The sequence below is a fragment of the Leucopleurus acutus genome (assembly GCF_964270905.1).
Source record: "Leucopleurus acutus genome assembly, chromosome: 18".
NCBI lineage: Eukaryota > Metazoa > Chordata > Mammalia > Artiodactyla > Delphinidae > Leucopleurus > Leucopleurus acutus.
In genome coordinates this window covers 16,253,925-16,277,159 of record NC_139160.1, presented here as the reverse complement: position 1 = coordinate 16,277,159, position 23,235 = coordinate 16,253,925, and the positions used below count along the sequence as shown (strand labels likewise).

The following is a 23,235-nucleotide window of genomic DNA, read 5'->3' as shown; positions in this document are numbered from 1 at the left end:
AGCCAGGTGGGGCTCAGCTAGCTAGACTTTAAAGGATCAAGCTGAATGGCAAAGGCTGGTTTCTCATTTTGGGAACCATACCAACCATTTGGTTCTGATCAGTCTGATCTTTAGAAAAAATGTAGCTAAGGAATTAAATAAACACTTAGGGTTGAACACTCTTGTGAATTAAGGGACATGGAAGAAGCATATATACTGGAGAGAGTCAGCATTACAATACTAAAAAGGAAATATGCTAATCTGTAAATGTTTAAAAAGGGTTTTGGCGCTTATAAATTTTCAGGCTATGAACAACCAATATAAAAACGCGATGCTACCAAACCACTGTCATATTACCTTGACTTTCCTATTTAATCTTCCCTCTTTACCAACAGCTGTTTTGTCATCTTAATAATCTGGCCTTAACATTGACAAGGCCAAATCATAGTAATTTTTCAGTTCAAGTTGAATACTTGATAAAGCCAGTTTACAATGTCTATAAGAGAAGTACAATAATACCTTCTACAGGGGAAGGATCTGGTCCTGCTTTCTCAAAGTTTATTACCACTCCACTTTGTACTTTCTGCACCAAGGACTCCAGACACTGATTAAGCATTCTTGGAGAACATACAGAGTATGAACGGCCTGAAATAAAAAGAATAAAGTTGCAAAAATTCCTACTTTTAACAAAAAAGAACCATAGTAGGGTTTTTGACAATACTGATTAACGAAAGTTCAATGATAAAGTCTGACCTTTTCATTATCTAATAGAAGGATAACAAAACAAAAATAGCTATTCTCAATCAATCAATAATTCCATTTTGTGGGAGTATGTAAATTTTTCTTTGTAATTAAAGGTATGTGGAAAATAGAAATCTTTGTGTGAACAAACCACAATGAAAAAAATCATTACATATATACACAATGTATTACATGAAATGAGATTTTAAAATATATATAAATTTTAAAAAACTATCTCCAACTGTTTTCCAATACAATTTATCTTTATTACACATATACAACATCTGGCAACGAACCCCCAAAATCTTACTCCTGCTTAACAAAAGTATTATCACTAAAGATTAATGCTAAGGACATAGATGATACTCAATAATTATTTAATTGATCTGCTGGTAGGTACTGCATATTTTAAGTGTTTGCACTTTAATATATAGATAGTAGCATGTGCTTCTCTGAATTTCATTTGGCTTACATACTTAGAAATTACCTATCTTAAGTGAATTTCCCTCTTAAATATTTTAACCTATAAAATTTTTAGTTCAGAAGCATTAAAATGCTAGTGATTAAGAAAAAATACCAGTGAAAAGACTTCTTAAACAGGGATTTTTCAATAAATATATCTAGACCTGTGCTGTCCCATATTGCAGCCACTGGCCACATATGGCTACTGAAAACTTGAAACACGGCTAGTCCAAATTGAGATATATAGTAACTATAACATACCTGAATAATTTTTAATTACCAATATCACGTTGAAATATTTTGAATATATTGATTTAAATAAATATTATATAAATTAATTTTACCTGTTTCTTTTTAGTTTTTTGGTGGTTTTTTTTTTTGGCTGCGCCACTCGGCTTGTGGGATCTTAGTTCCCCAACCAGGGACTGAACCAAGTCCCTCAGCAGTGAAAGTGCAGAGTCCTAACCACTGGATCGCCAGGGAATTCCCTATCAGTTTCTTTTTAATGTGACATTATAAAATTTATAATTATATATATAACTTATATTTCTATTATCCGTACTGATCTAGACCAGTGCTGAAAACCATGACAACTAAAAATCTTTAATCAAACATCTTACAATGTTATTTGCAATAAGCTCAATACGAAAAAGTCCTATTCCTTAAGAAATTCAACCAATTATTACCAAACACGTTATATTATTATATTTGACATATCAAATTACTCATATCAATTTACACTCAACATGTGATTTGCTAAAGGCTACTCAGAAAAGAGAACATTAGGCAGTAGAGTGATTCAAATCCTCAGAGTCAGCTTAGAATAACAAGCATCATATAACAAATGGCTTACCCTGAATACAACAATAAGAGCCACACTTATAAAAATACTCACCAATTACTGAGTGTCTATGTACCTGGCACTATTCTAATCACTCTATTAATTTATCCAATCCTAGCAACAATTTTATTGGTTACTTTCTCCATTTTACAAATGAGAAAACTAAAGCATGGAGAGACTAACTAATTTATTCAAGTTAGTATAGTAGTGCAGCCAAGATTCAAACCCTTACAAAGTATTAGACACTTTCATCTGGATATACCTTCTTCCCTGAAAACCATGATGTTAATTTAAAATAGAAAGCCTATATGGAACGACACTTATTTGAAAGAATTGGCAAATTAAAATTTTTTTAGTCAATTTAAACATATACATAAAACAATACATAAAAAGGCTGACCGTCTTAACACAGGAAGTATTTAGAAGATTATATAAAGGTTCAATATCTTATTTCATGATATTTAAGCATATTCCCAAGATGTTAATAAAAAACAGAAGTTCTTAAGTATAAAATTGTGGCAATCCTCTCTACTCCCCTAACCTGTGTCATCAACTAATTGATTAGTAAAATATAAGAGGTTATGATCTTAGTATGAAATAAAATTACTAACAAAGACATTTTATGAAAACTGGAGAATAAACAAACTTGAGTCACTTAGAAAATAACAAAAATTCATTAATTCTTTTGAAAGTTGAAGGAAATTTTGCCATCTTTACAAAGTGAACCTATAACCTATGTCATGTTTCTCTTATTCTTTATGTCAAAACTCACCTCTTGGAATGTTTAACACCTTGTATTGAAGGATAAATTTTCTGGGATCACTAATAATATTTGTGAGAAAAGTACATACTTTCAGGTCAAGAAGCTGGCTCACTTGTGGTTAGAGGATCCCCCCCAAAAAAAATCTAAACATAGTGAGTCTGAAGGCAGTAAAGTGAAACAAAGGGAAAAAAAAAAACTTTCCCCCAGAGTATACTAGATTAGCATTTTAGTAAAATGGATAAGAGACAAAAGGAACATTTCTAAGTTGGGCAACAGTCCTTATACAGGCTAAGAAAGTTAAATTTATTTAATCTAGAAAAGTCTTACAATTTTTATAAAAAGCTTTTTATCCTCAATACTTCCACCAACATGTCTATTAGGCATTTTTAAAATTTGATGTCATACCTGCGCCTCTCCCAAACCTGCTTCTCCTCTGAGTAACCATCTCAGTACTTGGCATAGCCATTCACCTCCACTTGTTCAGGCCAACTGAATCATCTAGGAATCAGGCTTGATTCCTTCTTCCCTCATTGCCCTCAGTATCTCCTTTCCATCAGACCACCTCTCACCCACCACCTCCAAACCTAACACTTTAGATCAAAGTACTATCATCTCTTCTAGTCTCCCTGCTTCCATTCTCACCCCTTTACAGTATATTCTCATCCAACAGCTGAAGTGATCTTTCAGAAACAGAAATCAGATGTCACCTCCTATAAAAAGCCCTCCAATGACTTCTCATCACACTTGGAAAATAAAAAATATTCATTATGGCCTAAAAGGCTATTCAATACTTGGCCCTTGCCTACCCCTCTAAACAAACCTGTTACTCTCTACTTCTCCCTACAAAAGCTCCAGCCATATCAGCCTTGCTGTTGCTCCCAAAAACATGGGGCATGTTCCTTCTCTTATTATTTCCTCTACCTAGATCTTTGTATGGCTTACTCCATTATTCAGATTTCTGTTCAAATGCTAACTAGACTTACTGTGGTGACCATTTCACAATGTATACAAATATCAAATCATTATGTTGTACACCTGGAACTAAAATATCTAAAAAAGAGAGAGGGTTGATGAACATGCTGTAACAATAATTTTAGAGGGATTAATATTTTTAAGATACAACCAGGGCTGATTTAATCCCTATTCAAACAACTGACTTTAACATCAAGGTTAGAGATATGCAAATGTAATTTATAAATAACTGTTGTTTTATTTACTTCTTTAGACAAAGAGTATAATAATCTCCAAGGACATGCAATATTTTAAATTGATTCAAACTGGGGTAAGCATATCCTTTAGGTTGATGGTTAAAAAAAAAAAAGTCACCTCCTCAAAAGACTTCCCAGGAATACTCATTCTCTGCCTCATTACGTTCTGCACCCTCACCCTATTTTTTTTTCTTGATAGTAAGGAGAACTCTCTGAAATATTATTTATTCATTTTACATGATTTCATCTGTCACACAGTCCAAAAATGTAAGCTTTCTGTCTATCGTTCCTGCTGTATTCCCAGGATCAAAAACAGTTATTTGGCATAGAGTATTCATTAATTACTTGATAATAAAAGAAAAATGCTTACAATGACAATTATATAATTTTTAAAGTGTATATTAAAAATATAACAAAATATTATTTTGGCAACACAGGCAAATTTCTTTCCAATTTTTCCTTAATGAACATGAATTGTTCTATAATGGAAAAAATAAATGTACACACACTACTCTTATCATCAAGTTTAAAAATGCACAGAATTGTTAGCAGTGATTACATATTTGGATAGTACAACACCAGTGGATGTTAGCTTTTCTGTTATTTCTACTTTTCTGGTGTTTTATCCTCAAAACTTTTTTTAGTCAACATTCTTTGAAAATAAAGAAGAAAACATACTATTCGTATAATATGGAAAGGTGAGTGACATTTGACCAGCTTCCCATTGTTGCTAGCAGGAGCATGAAGAAAGGTAAATAAACCACTACGTCAGGAGAGATTCAGGATATATATTGGGGAAAGCTCCCTAATTCCTTGACCAACTAAGTTTTCTGGGTCACTGAAAGATATTACCAACGGTGATTTCGGAATCGTCTTCTAACTTATCTTCTTCTTCTTTTTTTTTTTTAACATCTTTATTGGAGTATAATTGCTTTACAATGGTGTGTTAGTTTCTGCTTTATAACAAAGTGAATCAGTTATACATATACATATGTTCCCATATCTCTTCCCTCTTGCGTCTCCCTCACTCCCACCCTCCCTATCCCACCCCTCTAGGTGGTCACAAAGCACTGAGCTGATCGCCCTGTGCTATGCAGCTGCTTCCCACTAGCTATCTATTTTACGTTTGGTAGTGTATATATGTCTATGCCACTCTCTCTAACTTATCTTCTTCACATACCTATCTATATGGGATATGCTTTTTGTCTGTGAAATTTGCAGATCTCCAAAATCCACAGAATTTTAGAAGAAAGGCACCTAAAATATAAATTAGACTTTATATTTTCCTTTAACTTACATAGCTGGCTATGATAGAATCTCAATAGAGCACTGACAGTGTATGGAGACTATGTCACAGCCCCTGACACTGATGAAATTAGTGGTATGCCCAACCTGGACATTTTAGTATCAAATTCCCTAAGCAAGAACTAAAAGGCACCATGAAAGCAAGAATACCATGCCTGTCATATTCACTATGGAAGTCCTAAAGCATGGAACAGTGCTTGGTACACAGCAGGCACTCAATCCATATCCATATGAATTTAACCCACCTGTTAACCAATTCCACATTATAAAAGTTCTGAGTCTCTTACAGTATTCTGTTTCAAGAATTTCATTAATGTTCACTGAGCACAGTGACCACCTGGACTAGCTGGCTAAGAGTTCACTACCTGTTTCCTCTAACCTATCTAGCTTCCTCTTTGCCTCTGGGGAAAACTGTACTTAACCAGGCATTAATCATTACATGGATAATGAGATGATTCTCAAAACATTTTTTCAGAGAAAAAAGTTCTACGGCATTTGTAAATCATTAGCAATCTTTGTAGATAAGAATATAAGTTTAACAACTTCAAATACCAGCATTTTCTATATGGTTAGAAAAAAAATATCATGCATTATCAGACCCAATAGTATTCACATCCTATTCAAATCGAATCAAAGACCTTCATCAATGTAGTTTTAAAACCATCTATGTCTACTAACTTCTAATATTAATTTGTTGAACAAAAACAAACATGGAGATTTTGAAATGCACACTTTAAAACATTCAGATAAACTCTGCTTAAGTCACTGAATTACTGCCAACAAAGAACTTACCGCCTGTCACTTCACACATTGGTGTGATTGCAGAGTCATCTAAAGGCACACCTGTCAACTGCTCTGATTCTACTGACATCGTGCCAGGCAACCGCAACACTAATGCAAAGAGTCTCTGATCCCAACGAAAAGGTTCCTTGGTCAATTCGCTTCCAGGCAAAGGAGAATTAAGAGGTAAATGGAGCTGAAAGTAAGGGGAAATAAAAAAACAATAAGATTTCCAACACTATTTCTCCCAAAAAGGCTACGTTAATGACACATATTAAAACTACATCATGAGTCATGAGTCTCCTATCATTTAAAAAAACCAAGCTTTCCGTAATGCTTTTCAGATTTCAACATAACTCACCACCAGGTGCTGGACTGCTTCTAAATAAATCATTTCATTTACTCATTAAATCAACCCTATGATAAATATCTTAGGGTTCCTATTTTCTAGATTAAAAAAAAAAAATGGGCCTCAGAGACAATAAATGATTTGGCCTCCCAGGTCCAAGTCACTATTTTTTCTTTTTCTTTTTTTTTTAAATTAATTAATTTATGTATTTATTTATTTATTTTTGGCTGCTTTGGGTCTTCATTGCTGCTCGCGGGCTTTCTCTAGTTGTGTCAAGTGGAGGCTACTCTTTGTTGCGTGCACCGTCTTCTCATTGCAGTGGCTTCTCCTGTTGTGGAGCACAGGCTCTAGAAGCGCAGGCTTCAGTAGTTGTGGCTCACAGGCTCTAGAGTGCAGGCTTAGTAGTTGTGACGTATGGGCTTAGTTGCTCCGCGGCATGTGGGACCTTCCCAAACCAGGGATCGAACCCGTGTCCCCTGCACTGGCAGGCGGATTCTCAACCACTGTCCCACCAGGGAAGTCCCGCAAGTCAGTATTTTTTTCTACCACACCACAGTAGCCTCAAACACCTCCACAGTTAATGATTTAGATATGCTTCATTTCATACGAAACATATCTTCCCAAAGCATTTGCTTAAAAGTAAATTTTATCACTCTAGTTACATGTTAAATATATTAAAGGTAATGATTCTTACTACTTCTGAGTAAAGATAGAGGGTTTGGGGGTTTCTTCCATGTGTTTTTTAATCTATGCCTCTCCCCATGCCTCTAGGACCTGCTCAATCAGAATCCAAGATTCTTAAGAATTTTTAAACACTTTAAAGTGATTCTAATGGGTACCTCTGAACCAACAGTCACAAGGTACCAACAGATCCACACATCAGTCTTAGCGTAAGTAAGCGGGGACAACCAGACAATATGGGCCTCATGATGTGAAGTACATAACATTGAAAAAAGGAAGGAAAGAAAAAGGGAAGGAAAGGTTGAATCTGAATCTAACCAAGCCTTTAGTTCTAACCACCAGTTTACAGGGACAACTGACGATACAGGATCAAGTTATCCACCACCATAGGGAGCAATCAGTCAAATCCAGAATGTTACAGGACAGATGACCTGGTTTCTCCGATGAATCAATGGCACGAAAAAGCAAAGAGTGGGAGTGGGGAGGGCTGGTGGAACTGTTAGAGAATATGAGACAAAACAATCAAGAGCAAAGATTTTTAAGACAATCGGGAAAATTTGAAATACATGTTACTGGTATTACTAATAATGTTTAAGTGTGATGATATAGTGCTTAGGAAAACAAAAGTCTTTATTACTTATAAAATTTTTTAAAAAAGAAATGAAACCCAGGATCAGCATACTCAGGGATTGATTTATACAAATACTGGAGTTTTCTTTAAAATACAGAACACATTTCAAAATTATCACTCCGCTGTATACCTGAAACTAACACAACACTGTAAATCAACTATACTCCAATAAAAATTTTTCTTAATAAATAAAATAAAATAAAATGGTCACTTTCAGATTAATTGCCAGAGTTTATACTACTTTTGTCAAAAACAAGACATAATTGTATTGCTTACAGCCTTTCTATTTCTCACCTTGAAGATTTCTGAACTTGATAAATTAGGGATTGAAGTCATTCTACACTGACTTAAGAACTCAAGTTTCTTCAATGACTTACATCAAACCATTAAAAAAAAATCAGATTCAATTCTAAGAAGAGAATTCCTAGCAAAGCTCTGCTAAAGTGGAACCTCTCTCCAAAAGACTCCTGTCAAGAGAATCTGCTGCAAGATTCTTACATCAGGACCAGCCAAGATTTCGTGCCCATGGCCAAGAGTCATGAGCTTTTCTCCTGGCACTGATCCTACTTTTAAGGCAGAAGTCAGAGGCAATAATAAGGAAGGACTCTTAAATTAAGAAATCTGGGCCAGGGTGTTCCCTGAGGAAGGTTTTCTAACCTCAAAGGTTCTGTGACACTTGCAAAACAGCTTGGGAACTCCAAGACCTTGCTGCTATCACCACACCCTGCCAGAAGATAAATATTGAAGCACCAATGGCACTGGAGGAAGATTTCAACTGTTAATGCAGTAGCTCTGGAAAGTAATGGATACGTGGACCTGTCTCAAGAATCCAGTGGATAACAGCACTGCAGAGACCTCATGTATAAATAAATAGTGGATAGGACAACAACAGACCCCAAATCACGTACACATACACACACAACTTATCAAGTAATGCTCACACACACACACACCCCCCCCAATCAGATAATGATGAGCATTATCTTTTTATTGGCTGCACAATGCTAGATCTAGAATGTACTTCAAGTAAAACAAAAAGCCAAGGGTCACAAGCATATTTACACAGAGCAATATCAATTTCATAAACTTGTCAAATTTTTATTCATTTTTCTATTTCTTATTATTTACGCCTTCCATATCACTACCACCCTCCCTCATCACCAAAGAGGCAGGAAAAACTCCTCTATAGCTGAAATGCGCTAGTAAAATAGGAAGGAGTGAGGGCAAGCAAACAGGGACAGGAAAAAGATAAAAAACCTTAGTGAAAAAATATTCTCAGGAGGGTTGGATTACTCCAAACCTAAAGTCTACAGTTGAAATTCTAGCAATGTCTTATAATCACCAAGGGAGGTCTTTCTGGATATGTGGACTTTGAAAATCAAGGCAAATAGCACATAAATCAAGTAGAAAAACATAAAATTAACCACTAGAAAAATGTGCAATAAATATGAATAGATAATTCCCAAAGTTAAAAATGGGCAACAAAAAAAAATAATGCCCGAGGAAACTCATATAGCCTATAAATATGTAGAAAGATGCTCAAATACACTAATCATCAGATAATACAAATTAAAGGCAAGATGCAAAATGATACATAGAGCAGAGCATCTATATGCACTATTAAACAATTACTTAGTGTAGTTTTATATGTGTATAACATACACATATAGGAAAAGTAAAAAAACATGAACTGGAAGGCTACACACCAAATTCATGATAATTCTTGCTGCTTGGATGGGGAAGAGGGAGGGAAATAACACTGAGTAAGGGAAGAAAAGGCACTTAACTATCTGCAATGTTCTCTTCCATTCACTATATTTTTAAAAATCCTCAACAACAAAAAAAAATCAAAATGAGTAAATATGGCAGAAATTTTTGTATCACTTACTCTCATCCAGAATATTAGAATATATTAATATGCAAAAACACAGTAAACTATCCATTCAAGCAGTTATCTATATCTCTTTTATAACAGTGTTGTCATTTTATAACAAAATTAAACACAAGAAAACTTCATACACGTCTCAACTCAATAAAAGGTAGATTAGATATAATCACTAGCCCCAAGGCTCAGACATTTATAAGGACATTAACACAGAGTTCTGCTTATACTTAACTGGCTATTAAAATATACCGTAAGACAGTAGAATATTTCTTGAAAATTATGTTTGCTTTCTCTCATCGTTTTTTATGCCCCTACAATATTAGGCATTTAGGATTTGGAGGACTTAAAGATGCATGATAAAATATGGTCCCACTACTCCCAAGATTTCTGAGGACAGGGATCATGTTCCTAAAGGAACTGGTTTTAGAGATGTGTTTAAGGAGAAGCTGACAAACAGAAAGAAGAAGATAGAAAATCACAGTACTGGCTATCAAAATATTTATTAGGATTTTTATTTCTGAACACTTGACAGGAAAATAGTTTTATAAAAGCCGTTTTTGAGACTTAACTGCAGGAAACTTTAGTAAGAGAGTACTCAAATTTAAATATCTGATGAGGCAAAAAAACCTGTCATTAGCAACAACAATTATACAGTAGTAACTATTATTTGGCAGACACTGTTCTAAACCATATATATGTGTGTGTGTGTGTGTGTGTGTGTGTGTGTGTGTGTGTGTGTGTGTGTGTGTGTATACACACACACACACTCATTTAATCTACAAAATAAACAAACGTGGCAGGCACTACACATTCCTATTTACAAATGATAAAAACTGAGGCACAGAGAGCCTTGCCAGAAGGTACACAGTAAATGATGAGGAGACAGAATATAAACCCAGGTAGACCGGTCCCTGATGCTGTGCTCTTAAACACTGCATTGTACTGCCTGTTATTGAAATCATAATCTGCATTTAAAAAGATCAAGTGTTGAGATATTAATGTAAAAAATAAACTAATTCTATTAAGTGGAAAAAGAAAATTTTAATTATAAAAATAACTACTTTTAGAAAAAAATTTTAATCATCCATTTCTGAATCAATCTGGTGATTTTGAACCACTAATTACTAAATGTTATGAACATTTTAGATTATTTGTTTTTATAAAGCACAATCCTATGCTTTTCCCCCAGTTACTCTTTGATGAAAAGAGGCACTTTCTCCCTCTTGCTATTCACTTCCAGTTCTCAAGTACATGGGTAATAACAACAATAAAAATAAACAACAATAACTGCTAGCATAATGAGCACTCACTATGTATGTGTCAAGCAACATTCTGGGAGCTTTTCATATTTATAACATGTTTATAACAAACCGATGGGGTAGGTACTATTATTATCCCCATTTTACAGACAAGTTGCAATGTAAGACTGTGTGTCAAGAGAGAATACAGACTCAAATAACCCCTGCTATATAATCAAGTTTAGAGCATCAAAGAAGGACTGAAAATTTTAAGAACTGGATGAATCATGTGTAATTCAATAATACAGTAACTCTCCCATAACCATGACATTATTGGTCTTTATTAGGGTCTTCATAAGATTATACTTTGCAAAGCTTCAGTCTAATGGACTAATAAACACAGAAAACTTTATACTAACCAAGTTTTATTTTTACTTGAATACAATTGAGGTTTTCTATATTATTATTTTAAATGGTTAATTTTATTGATCTCACCATTCCAGATTTCTTATATAATTACCTTGGTAGCTGACAGAAAAGGAAATATAACTTCAATTTAAATTGAGGAAGACTGTCCTACTTTTCCTTCTTTCCTTTGGATAACTATCTTACTGCCCTTTCTCACCTCTGAGTCTCTCCTCAATTTCTTATAAAAAAAAGAAGACAATTTATTTCTCCATAGGTATAAAAAACAAAGGGCAGATTAGGAAGGTGATTGTCTATCATTAGGCATACTCAAAATTTATTTATTTATAATAGTGTGACTTCCCCTTAATTTGTTTCATATTTGTTTATGGTTCAGACCCTAATTATTTGTGATTTTGCTAAGGCTGGACTAAAGATCAACTTAAATTTTATTCAGTTATTCTGTGAGTGCCTACCACAAGCATGGCATTATTTCAGGATTTAATAAGGACTCTACCAAGCCAAATAAGTAAGATTTGGATAACGTTTTAGCTAGCTCACTTTAAGATAACCAATTATAAAACTTCAGATAATCAGGATTCTCATACGTTATTACTTGTTTTTTACATTTGCAGAATGTAAAAAATAAATAAATAAAAGTCAGCAAACACTGAAAGAAGATAAAAGAAATTTCTTTTAAAAACATTTTTAATTCAGGACCCGAACGGATTTCTCCTGGCACACAACCTATCTCACTCCTGGATGATGATCACATCATGAGCGTCAGGTGACTGATCTGTACCAACTCTTAGGAGGTTTCCGCTTGCAGCTGGATATTCTGCCAACTGGTTCTATTACTGAAGTAACTCATTTTAAGTCCTTTAATAATTATACTTCCTACCTTAAGTTTTAATGACCTATCTCCCTGACTGCCTATCCCTCTCCAGTTTGAGAGAAGGCAGGGAGAGGGATCTGATTCTTTTCTGTGTCCCCCCCATAGTATTTGTCCCGTTCCCACAGCCTAAGGAAAGGACTAGAGTAGTACAGTACGAGGAGCGAATGAGGGCTGCAGAACACAAGCACCAGTCAGTGTCCTGCCAACAACATTTGTGCTCCCCCCAGCCCAAACCATACACAGATATGGATGCAAACACACAAACACAGATTCCACTGTCATACTGTGGTGGGTCGCAGAACCAGCTAGTCCTATCTCCAAGAGCTGAAGTATTATTCTTCCCCGATATATGAAACCAGCTGATCTCTATGTCCCTTGTATGTACCCAAACATAGAGGATATAAAGACACGAGCTGCAAAAATTTGCCTGACACCTACAGCAGGGGGTAGAGAAACAACCATTCCATATGGTGAAGCCATTAACAACTCCTGAATCGAGCTCAATGTACAATATTCACAATGAGAATTTACATATGGACATACTTCTACTGAGGCCACACAGAATACAACCTCATAAATTCTAGCCTTAGAATTTAGAGATACAAAGAGTGTGGTCATATATTCTTTCTTGCAAAAATGTTTTACCTCACACACCAAACCAAAACTTGTCTTTATAGTTTAATGCACTGGCCTAGTATCAATGAACTTGGCACAGTATCAAAAAAGTAATTAGGTCATTATTAATACAAAATTTTTAATTGTTATCATGTGGGGCATTTTTCTTAAATATTAAGAATGGGGATCACAAATCGAGCTATAACTCAGGAATTATTTAATGAAAGGCAACACAGTAGACACTGTAATCTCCTACCTTCAAGAACATGTAAATAATTATAATATGTTATGATATGTACAATAGTAAAAGTATGCATGAGGTACAGAGGAATAATTGATTATTTGGGGGATGGACCAGCAAAGGCTCTCCGAGGAAGTAGCATTTGAGTTAGTTTGAAGAATGAAAAGTTTACTGAGAATCTACAACCTTTTGCAGATTGCAGGGCATGCAGAGTGAAGATCATGATCAAAAAGATAAAAGGCAAGAAATAACAAATACTGGGATAAAAAATTAAATTAAAATTCAGAACTGCTGGAGAGCAACATACAAAGGAGAGAAACTGAAAATTTTAAGAAAGCCTTTAAGAATGGGTAAGATTTTCATATATATATATATATATATATATATATATATATATATATATATATATATAAAAGATAATGTATAAGGACCTACTGTATAGCACAGGGAACTCTTCTCAACACTCTGTAATGACCTATATGGGAAAAGAATCTAAAAGAGTGGATATATGTGTATGTATAACTGATTCACTTTGCTGTACAGCAGAAACTAACACAACACTGTAAATCAACTATACTCCAATAAAAATTAAAAAAAAAAAGAACGGGTAAGATTTTAATATGGTGGAGATAGAGGAATAATATTTAGCGGAAAGGAGCATGTGAGGAAATAAACAGGAAGCATTCAGGAAATTAGTAGCCTATTTTGGGTCAAGTTTATAAAAAATATAGGGGAATGATAAGGAATTTTTCTTCATCTGCTCATCATTTCCTAGTCTTTCCAACTCTACTAAAACAACTCCCACACTAAGTCATCAAAGATCTTTTTTTGGCCACGGTGGTAGATGACAGTGTGGTCAAAGTGTTCCAGGCTTGAGTCTTAACAGACCTCGAAGCTTCACTGCCAGCCCGTTGGGAGCCAGTCGCCAGGTAAAGAAGCTTGAACTAGACCACTGCCCGATAAGAGATCTTACGGAGAGACAGAAGTCACAGGGACAAGAAGCAAGGTGCCCAGGCAACAGTGGGCACCAAAGCCCCAGACATGTAAATAAGGCCATCTTGGGTGTTCCAGCCCCAGCTAAGCCCCCAGATGAATGAAGCCAACTCACAGAATCTTGAGAAATAATAAACTGTTGTTGTTTTAAGCCACTAAGATTTAGGATGATTTTTTTTTTTTTAGGATGATTTGTTACACAGAAATAGATAACCAAAGGAGTCATTAAACCTAGTGAAGATTTTTCAGATTTAGCTTCCCAGCAGCATTCAAAACTATTTACCACTCTTTAGAAAGATACTCTTCCTTTGGCTTTCACCTTAAAATATTCTCATGGCTTCCCTCTGCTTCTTCGGCTGCTCCTCTGTCTTCCACCCCGATCCTCCCCTCAATCTCTAATACCTAGCCATTACATGCTGCTGACGCTCAAGGCTCAGTATTAAGCCTTGGCCAGTTTATACTCTAAACCCTCAATCCACCTACTCACAGTTTCAATTACTACCTATACTCAGATAATATCTTACAATTGGATATGTCCAGCCTAGATCTTTCTTTTGAGCACCAAAATATTCTTCTGCCTACTTGCCATTCCCTCTTGGATGGCTCAAAGGTACTTCAAACTCAGTTTGCTCAAAACTGAACTCATGATTTTCCTCCACCCCAAATGGTACTCTCTCAAGATTCCCTAGCTCAATGAATGGCACCGCAATCTATCCAGTTTTGCAAGAAGCCATCTCCCTCTTCCTTATACCCCCAAATGAAATATATGTCAGCAAATTTGGTTGACTTAACTTTCTAAATATCTCTTGAAACTGCTGCTTCTTTCTATCCCTTTTACTATCACCAACCTCCATGACCAAGCTATTGTCAGAACTAATGCAACAATGCCTAACTGGTCTTCCAACATCCACTTGTCTTTCACTCCTCCACCCCCTACCTCTAAATAAAACCCTTGGATGACTTCCTATTGCATTCATATTAATAACATTAATTGGCATGGCCTCAAAACCCCTTGTGTGGTCAATCCCAACCTTCTTTTCCATTTTATACAATGATCCCTCTCTTTTTATGCTCCAAGTCACATTAGCCTTCTTCTAGTCCCTCAGTCTCAAAACATACTCCTTTTGGGAGAAGAGCCTTTGTACAGTGCCTCTACCTGGTATGATCATCCTTCCTACTTTTTGGATAGTAAATCCTCCTCACCTCTTCAAATCTTAGCTTTCAATGACCTTCTTGACTAGATCCAGAGTGCCCTTATTAAAAGCTCTCACAATACATACTCCTCCCTTTTGTAGGATACATGATCATTGCAGTTTTACTTTTAACACATGATACTTTTATTAATGTCTCTCTTCTCAATTAGACCCAAGGGGACTGAGCTCCTGATTGTTTTATCATTTGATCCTCAGAGCACAGCAGTGTCTAGTTCATAGAAGAAACTCAATAAATATGGCTGAATGAATAAAACAGATGGATGGATAAATAAGGTAACTGGCTTAACTGTGAAAGGTCCAGAGGAATCTAGTGGACAATGGAAAACAATGAAACATTTTGAACAACAGAGTAATACACTCAAGTGGTGTGCTTTAGCATAATTATTGCCATGGAAAGACAGATTTGAAGGAAACCAAGACAAGTTAAGGAGCTAATTAATAGTTTAAGAAAAACATCAAGGTGAATGATGGCAAAAGGAATAGGAATGAAAGCAAGAAACAAATTAATGAAAACAAAAAGCAAGGGACTAATATCAAAGACAATTATAGAGGAAAAAATATAGATTATGATATGCCCCCTAAGGCTCTGATGCCTTCTCTACCTCTACTATTGCAGTGATGATTTAACATGTTCAAATGATAACAAGTTACTGTAATACATGAAGCATGACTTTTAAAAAAATGCAAAACTAAGTTCCAAAAGGACACACACACACACTCTAAAAAAGGGCACTTTTCTCAAACGATGCACAATAATGTTACCAACTCTAACGTATAACTACACATAATTGTTAAATAATATCCCAAATTATTCAGAATCTAACATAAAACATTTAAACTGAAATAAATATAAAGTATTAGTCAGAAGGTTAACTTAAAGCACATTGGTAAAGAAACAAAAAATAGAGTAAAAACCTTGTGAATCATTTTGAGACTCATTACTTCCCAGGTAACCGAGAGCAATTAATGCTTCAAGCATAAAAACTTATCAACAAACTTTCTTCAGTATGTTATATATGTCCCTATCGTCTGGAAATATATTGTACCCCCTAAAAAATAACAATAATAAACTTTTCTTGATACTTCAAAGAAGCAGGGAGAGAAAAAAGCTTAAAGACCTCTTGTTCATACCAAATATTGCCCCAAATCACATGGCAAGTTAGCAGGCTGACAAGTCTTCATTAACTGAACTCTGTGCCGGGGTTTTAATTAGATACTCTGCTTGAATCATCGTATTTAATCCTCCACCACACCTGGTTACCTATAACTTAGATTCTAAGATATATCAGCAATTTAATGTATATTTCCTTGCTTCCCCAAAATTTAACATTAAGTGTACATGAAACTTTTTCCAACAATAGCGCATAATTATCCATAAAGTTGCATATCCCCTCCTTCTTCCATCTCATGAGTTTCATGTGTTTGAGTATCAAACAGTTTAGTCTAAGTCTTCTCCACACTGGGTCTAGAGGTTCTTCTGAATCCCTTTTGGCCATGATAAGTTAAACAGAACATCAGAGTCATATGTTATAGCCTGTGCTTATGATCTTGACCTCTTTATAGCACCTCTAGTTTGAAGAGTGTCACTTCAAGGTATATCAAAGGCTACTAGAATTTCATTTGCAGTTCCTATTTGATTAACCTTAGAATATTTTTGTATTCTCTTTATTTCAGTGATAAATTACTAGATGATATAATGCTTCTCTTTAAAAGGTTGGCTTTGAACAGATATTGGATTCTTCAGTAATAGTTCTTCACAACTGGTAAAAGAGTCATAATACCATCTCATAGCTTTGAAAGTTTTACCTCTCTTCTCAGAAATTGGGCAATTTCAACTCTCTTTATATTGCACTGCCTGTTGTACCTTAGGTGATCTAATGTATGTATCATATTTTTTGTTTGTTTCAATGCTTATTCACTGTAAAGTAATAATTTCCTTAGGGATACAAATTTATGTTAAACTTCTGAGACTTCTGGATAAAAATACGTAACAATCAGATGTAATATGTGAACCATGTTTGCATTCTGATTCAAACAAAACAATCGTCAACATTTGTGAGACAAGTAGAGAAACTGGGATATAGAATGGATGTTAGATTATTTATTAAACACCTTAAATTTTTTGTTAAGCTATAAAAAGAAATTAATTTAATTTAGAGTAATTATATTTTAAACTTAAATTTAATAAGATTTTTTTAAATAAATTATTGTTAAGCCATATTGAACACTGCAGGGGTGTGTGTGTGCATGTGTGTGTGCGTGCGATGTCTGGAATTTGCTTTAAAATATTCCCCTAAAATGTATATTGTATATAAATGTTTATATAAATGTATAAATGTGTATGGGGTAGGGGCAGAACAGATGAAATGAGACCAGCAAAATGTGGCTAATTATTGAAGCTAGGTAAGGGTTCTTGAACCTCAAGAACCAAGAACCTTGAACCAATTATTTTATTTTCCCTACTTTTGTATATGTTTAGAAGTTCCACAATAAAAATTTCTTTGATTGGACATATGTGAATAACCAACACAACAATTAAAAATGCAAGCAATTAAAAGCCTCTGAGGAAAGGAAATGAGAACGGGAGGTCTTGCTTTTACTACTAGCCCTCGTCGTGCTTTTACTACATTAGCCAAATGTTCATGTTATTTAAACCGAAACATTTTAACTCTTTTAAACAGAATATAAAAAATTTCCCCTGACACGAGGTGTTAATAAAGCAAATAGTTCAGCCCAAGTGAGAGCGAAATGACCCACATCTGTGCATCAATATGCACGGACACAGGCAGTACCAGATATAAGTCCATACCATCTAGCTGAAAGCTAACTAGCTTCTCCTGATTTCAGAAACTCTGAGAGGGTAAGGGTGGATAATATTTCTTAGAACAAAATAAATACAGAATTATCCTTTGGGGGTGGGAGGAAGGTAAGGAAACCCTGACACAAAGAGACTGATAAATTTGTCTAAGTAACTGCAGATTCTGGAAAAAGCAAGATTTAAACCCACATTCTCCCAGTTTGCTACAGCCTTGTTACATATCTGGATTCTCATCTAATGTTTACACTGTGTTTAGTAGTGTGTCACACTACTAAAATCTGTTTTTCTCCTTGACTTATAGTAATTAATTTCAGACTGCTGCTTCCTGAGCTCCTATGTCTACTTACTCACATCACCACTTTTGTGTATGTTTCCTCATCTATTAAAATATATAACAAGAATATATATGTATATAAACAAGGCTGGTTTAACATTAAAAATTAATCAATGTAATTCACTATATTAGCAAAATAAAAAATCATATGATAATCTCAACATATGCATAAAAAATTGACAAAATTCCATACTCATATTCATGATATTTTAAAAAACAAAAATCAGCAAACTGGGAACAAAGGAGAACTTCCACAACCTGATAAAAGGAATACAGAAAAAAAACCTACAGTTAAAATCACACTTACATAGTGAAAGGTTTCACTCTCACCTCATTTGCCAAGACTGGGAACAAGGCAAAGATGTCTACTCTCACCACTTCTACCAGTACATTAAGACAAGAAAAACAAACCAAAAAGCAGACAGATACTGGAAAGAAGTAAAACTGTCAATATTCACAGACAACATGATTTTTTTTTTTTTTGCGGTACGCGGGCCTCTCGCTGTTGTGGCCTCTCCCGTTGCGGAGCACAGGCTCCGGACGCGCAGGCTCAGCGGCCATGGCTCACGGGCCCAGCCACTCCGCGGCATGTGGGATCTTCCCGGACCGGGGAATGAACCCGTGTCCCCTGCATCGGCAGGCGGACTCTCAACCACTGCACCACCAGGGAAGCCCGACAACATGATTTTATATGAAGAAAACAATTCCAAGAAATCTGGAAAAAACTGCTAGATAAAAAGTCATTTTAGGAAACTCACAGAATTCAAGGTCAAAATATAAAAATAAAATATATTTCTATGTACTAGCAACAAATAATCAAAAATTAAACGTAAAACAACTGATTTACAAAAGCGTCAAAATATACGTGTAGGGGCTTCCCTGGTGGCGCAGTGGTTGAGAGTCTGCCTGCCGATGCAGGGGACACGGGTTCATGCCCCAGTCTGGGAGGATCCCACATGCCGCGAAGCGGCTGGGCCCGTGAGCCATGGCCACTGGGCGTGCGTGTCCAAAGCCTGTGCTCCGCAACGGGAGAGGCCACAACAGTGAGAGGCCCGCATACCGCAAAAAAAAAAAAAAGTATATATGTGTAAAACTTATACAAGGAAAACCACAAACACTGGTGAGAAAAATTAGACTTAAAAACTTTGAGAGATATACCATGCTCATGGATCAGAATAACCAATAATGTAAAATGTGGATTTCCCCAAATTAACTTAGAGATTCAATGTAATTACAATCAAAAGTGCAGTAGGCTTTCTTGTAAAATTTAATAAGCTGACTTTAAATTTGGATATTTAAATATGGAAAAATTTAAATGACTTAAATATGGAAATTCAAAGGCCTAGAACAGACAAAACAAGTTTGAAAAAGAAAATGTTGGAGACAAATTGCCTTCAAGACTTACAAAGCTACAGTAGTAGAGACAGTGTTATACTGGCAAAAGGCAGAAATAGAAATCAATGAAACAGAATAGAAAGTCCAGAAACAGACAATCAAATATGTGGCCAATTGACTTTTAACAAAGATGCCACAGCAGTTCAATGGGTAAAGGATTACCTTTTCAACAAATGGTACTGATACAATTAGTTAACAGTGTGTCCAAAAAATGAACCTCAACACTTTCTTCCCATCATACATAAAATTCCTAAATGAATCATGACCCTAAAAGTAAAAGCTCACACTACAAAACTCCTTAAAGAAAACACAGGAGGGGCTTCCCTGGTGGTGCAGTGGTTGAGAGTCCGCCTGCTGATGCAGGGGACACGGGTTCGTGCCCCAGTCCGAGAAGATCCTACATGCCGCGGAGCGGCTGGGCCCGTGAGCCATGGCTGCTGAGCCTGCGCGTCCGGAGCCTGTGCTCCGCAACGGGAGAGGCCACAACAGTGAGAGGCCCGCGTACCACAAAAAAAAAAAAAAAAAAAGAAAACACAGGAGAAAGTAACATTAAGTTAGGCAAAGATTTCTGAAATAGGACACAGAAAGCACAAACCATAAAAGAAAGAATCCAAAAAAGAGGGGATACATATATATGTATAACTGATTCATTTTGCTGTACAGTAGAAACTAACACAACATTGTAAAGCAAATATACTCCAATAAAAATTAATTTTAAAAAAAGAAAAAAATTAAAAATATTTGCTCTTTAAAATACACTGTAAAAATTGAAAAGGCAAGCCATAGACTGGGAGAAAATACTTGGAAAACATGTATCCAATAAAAGACTTGTATCCAGAATATGTAAAAGCTTCTTATAACTCAATGATAACAAGTAAAAACTGGGCAAGAGAATCTGAACACTCACTTCACCGAAGATATACAGGTGACATATAAGCATATGAAAGATGTTCAACATCATTAGTCATTAAGGAATCCAAACTAAAACCAAAATGAGACACCACTACACACCCACTATACTGTCTAAAATTAAGACTGAAAAAATTCAAGTGTTGGAAGGATGCAGAGCAACTAGAACTCTCATACACTTCCTGGTAGGAATGCAAAACAGTACAGCCACTTTAGTAAACAGTTTGGCAGTTTCACTGAGCCCGCGAGCCACAACTACTGAAGCCTGTGCGCCTAGAGCTGGTGCTCCACAACATAAGAAGCCACTGCAATGAGAAGCCCACGCCTGCAATGAAGAGTAGCCACTGCTCGCTGCAACTAGAGAAAGCCCGTGCACAGCAACGAAGACCCAACACAGCCAAAAATAAATAAATAAAATAAGTAAATTTATTTTAAAAAAAGCTTGTCAGTGATCCACCAATTACAATCCTAGGTATATACCCAAGAGAAATGAAAACATATGCCCACAAAAGGATTTTCATGCCAATGTACACAATGACTATTATAACGGTCCCCCCCCCCCCAAAAAAAAGGGAAAAACCCAACTGTTCTACTTTGGTGAATGGATAAGCAAATTATAGTTATAGTATAGCCACACAGTGGAATACTACTCAACAATAAAAAGGACCAAACTACTGATAGATGCAAAAATGTAGATAAGCCTCAAAAGCATTATGCTAAGTGAAAGAAGACAGACACAAACTACACACTGAATGATTCCATTTATATGAAATTCTAGAAAAGGCAAAACTATACACACGCACTCATGTGCATGCGCACACACACATTGTGACAGAAAGCATGTCAGTGGTTTCCAGGGGACAGTGATAGAAATTAACTGCAAAGGGCATAAGAAAACTTTTTTGGAATGACAGATACATTTTATATCATTATTGTGCTGTTAATAACACCATGTTTACATTTGTCAAAACTCATCAAGTTTTATACTTGAAATTGCTACATTTTATTATATATAGATTGCAGCTAAACAAAGAGGAAATAACAACAAAAGAAATATAAGCAAACACAAATCTGAGAACCATATATTTAGTGGCAAAAAAAAAAGGGGGAAGAAAGAAAAGGAGAAAAGGCTCTAGAATACATGTGCCATTTAATTTGGAGTCTGGTGCCTTATACTATAACCATGCTGCCTTCTGTCTGAGAACGCTTCTCTAAATATCCAGGTGAGAATATTCATCCTCAATCTTTTCCATGGGACACAAAAGATGTGCATGCGAGCACACATGCACACACACTCCCATGGGAGTATTAGACTTAATTCTTGGGAAGATAATCTAACTATATATATACACCCTGCTCTCGCCCACTTAAGGCAACATAACAAAATGAAAGCATCGAGTGGCTTCACTGTAAGGGATATAGTTGAAGTACTTTAAACTCTTAACAATAGATTACTTGGCACACATTTCACAACAGGCTGAGACCCAAACAAATGGAATCACCAGCAGATTCATTTATTAATTCACTCTGAACAAAAATTTACAAAGAACTAATGCTGTCAGATAATGGATAAATGATAAAAATCTGCACAGTATTAAAGTATTATAAGTTATCAATCTTAAAGAAATTAGGTCAATTAGTAGTTCATGAGCTATAGCTGAGCTAGGGACAAGGTAACACTAATGAAATAACTACAGAATGATAATATAGGTACATAATCAAATGCTAAATTTTGTCATTTTTATAAATGCTGTAAAAGTTCATTCAGGGTACAAATATCAACTGAGTGACTACTCTGTGCAGTGACTACTCTGGGGTTACAAAGGTAAGCAAAAGGAAGACAGGATAGTCCTTGCCCTTGTGGGGCAGGAAGGCAGGCTGACATTAATCAAATAAGCACACAGATTACCATGTAATTACACACTAAGCTAAACGCTATAAGGGAAAAAGGTTTTCTTTTTCTCTTTCCTTCTTCCTTCCTTCCTTCCTCCCTCCCTCCCTCTCTTTCTCTTTCTTTCTTTCCTTCCTTCCTTCTTTTTCTCTTTCTTTTTCCTTCTTTCTCTTTCTTTCCTTCCTTCCTTCTTTCTTTCTTCCCTTCCTTCCTGCCTTCCTCCCTCCCGCCCTTCCTTTCTTTCTCCTTTCTCCCTCCCTCCCTCCTTTTCTTTTTTTTTTAAAGAGCAAAACAGAATCCTATGCTCCTGTCTTAACTAATGCAGATCACTCCTCCCTGGTGAGTCTCTTGCCCTGATATTTTTATAACTAAATCTCTACATCCCATTAACACCCAATCTTTCCTGATAGCACCAGTGTTACTTTAATGGGCAAGTCTTCTCTAACTCCTACAAAAATTAGAAGTCTCTCCTTTTTGCAGTGTGATAGAGAATAATAAAACAGTAAAATTTCTTGAGCACTTATTTTCTCATTTAATCATTACAACAACCATGAGATACAGTTATTATTATCCCCATTTTAAAGATGAGGAAACTGAAGCTTAGAACAAGAGAGAATCAGGTTACATCTCTAATTAGCTGCAAAGCCAGGAATCAAGCCTGG

The 23,235-nt window shown here is 35.6% G+C and overlaps 1 protein-coding gene across 2 annotated transcripts in view; it reads right to left on the bottom strand.

Moving 5' to 3' along the window:
• INTS6 (integrator complex subunit 6) overlaps window positions 1–23,235 on the bottom strand; it is an 88,451-nt gene that overhangs the window by 22,788 nt on the left and 42,428 nt on the right. For both annotated transcript variants that reach the window (XM_082859586.1, XM_082859587.1), the window contains 2 exons: window positions 6,092–6,275; window positions 499–624 (listed from right to left, as the gene is read on the bottom strand). In XM_082859586.1, coding sequence (XP_082715712.1) covers window positions 499–624; window positions 6,092–6,275 — 310 coding nt within the window. The remainder of the gene's footprint in view (window positions 1–498; window positions 625–6,091; window positions 6,276–23,235) is intronic.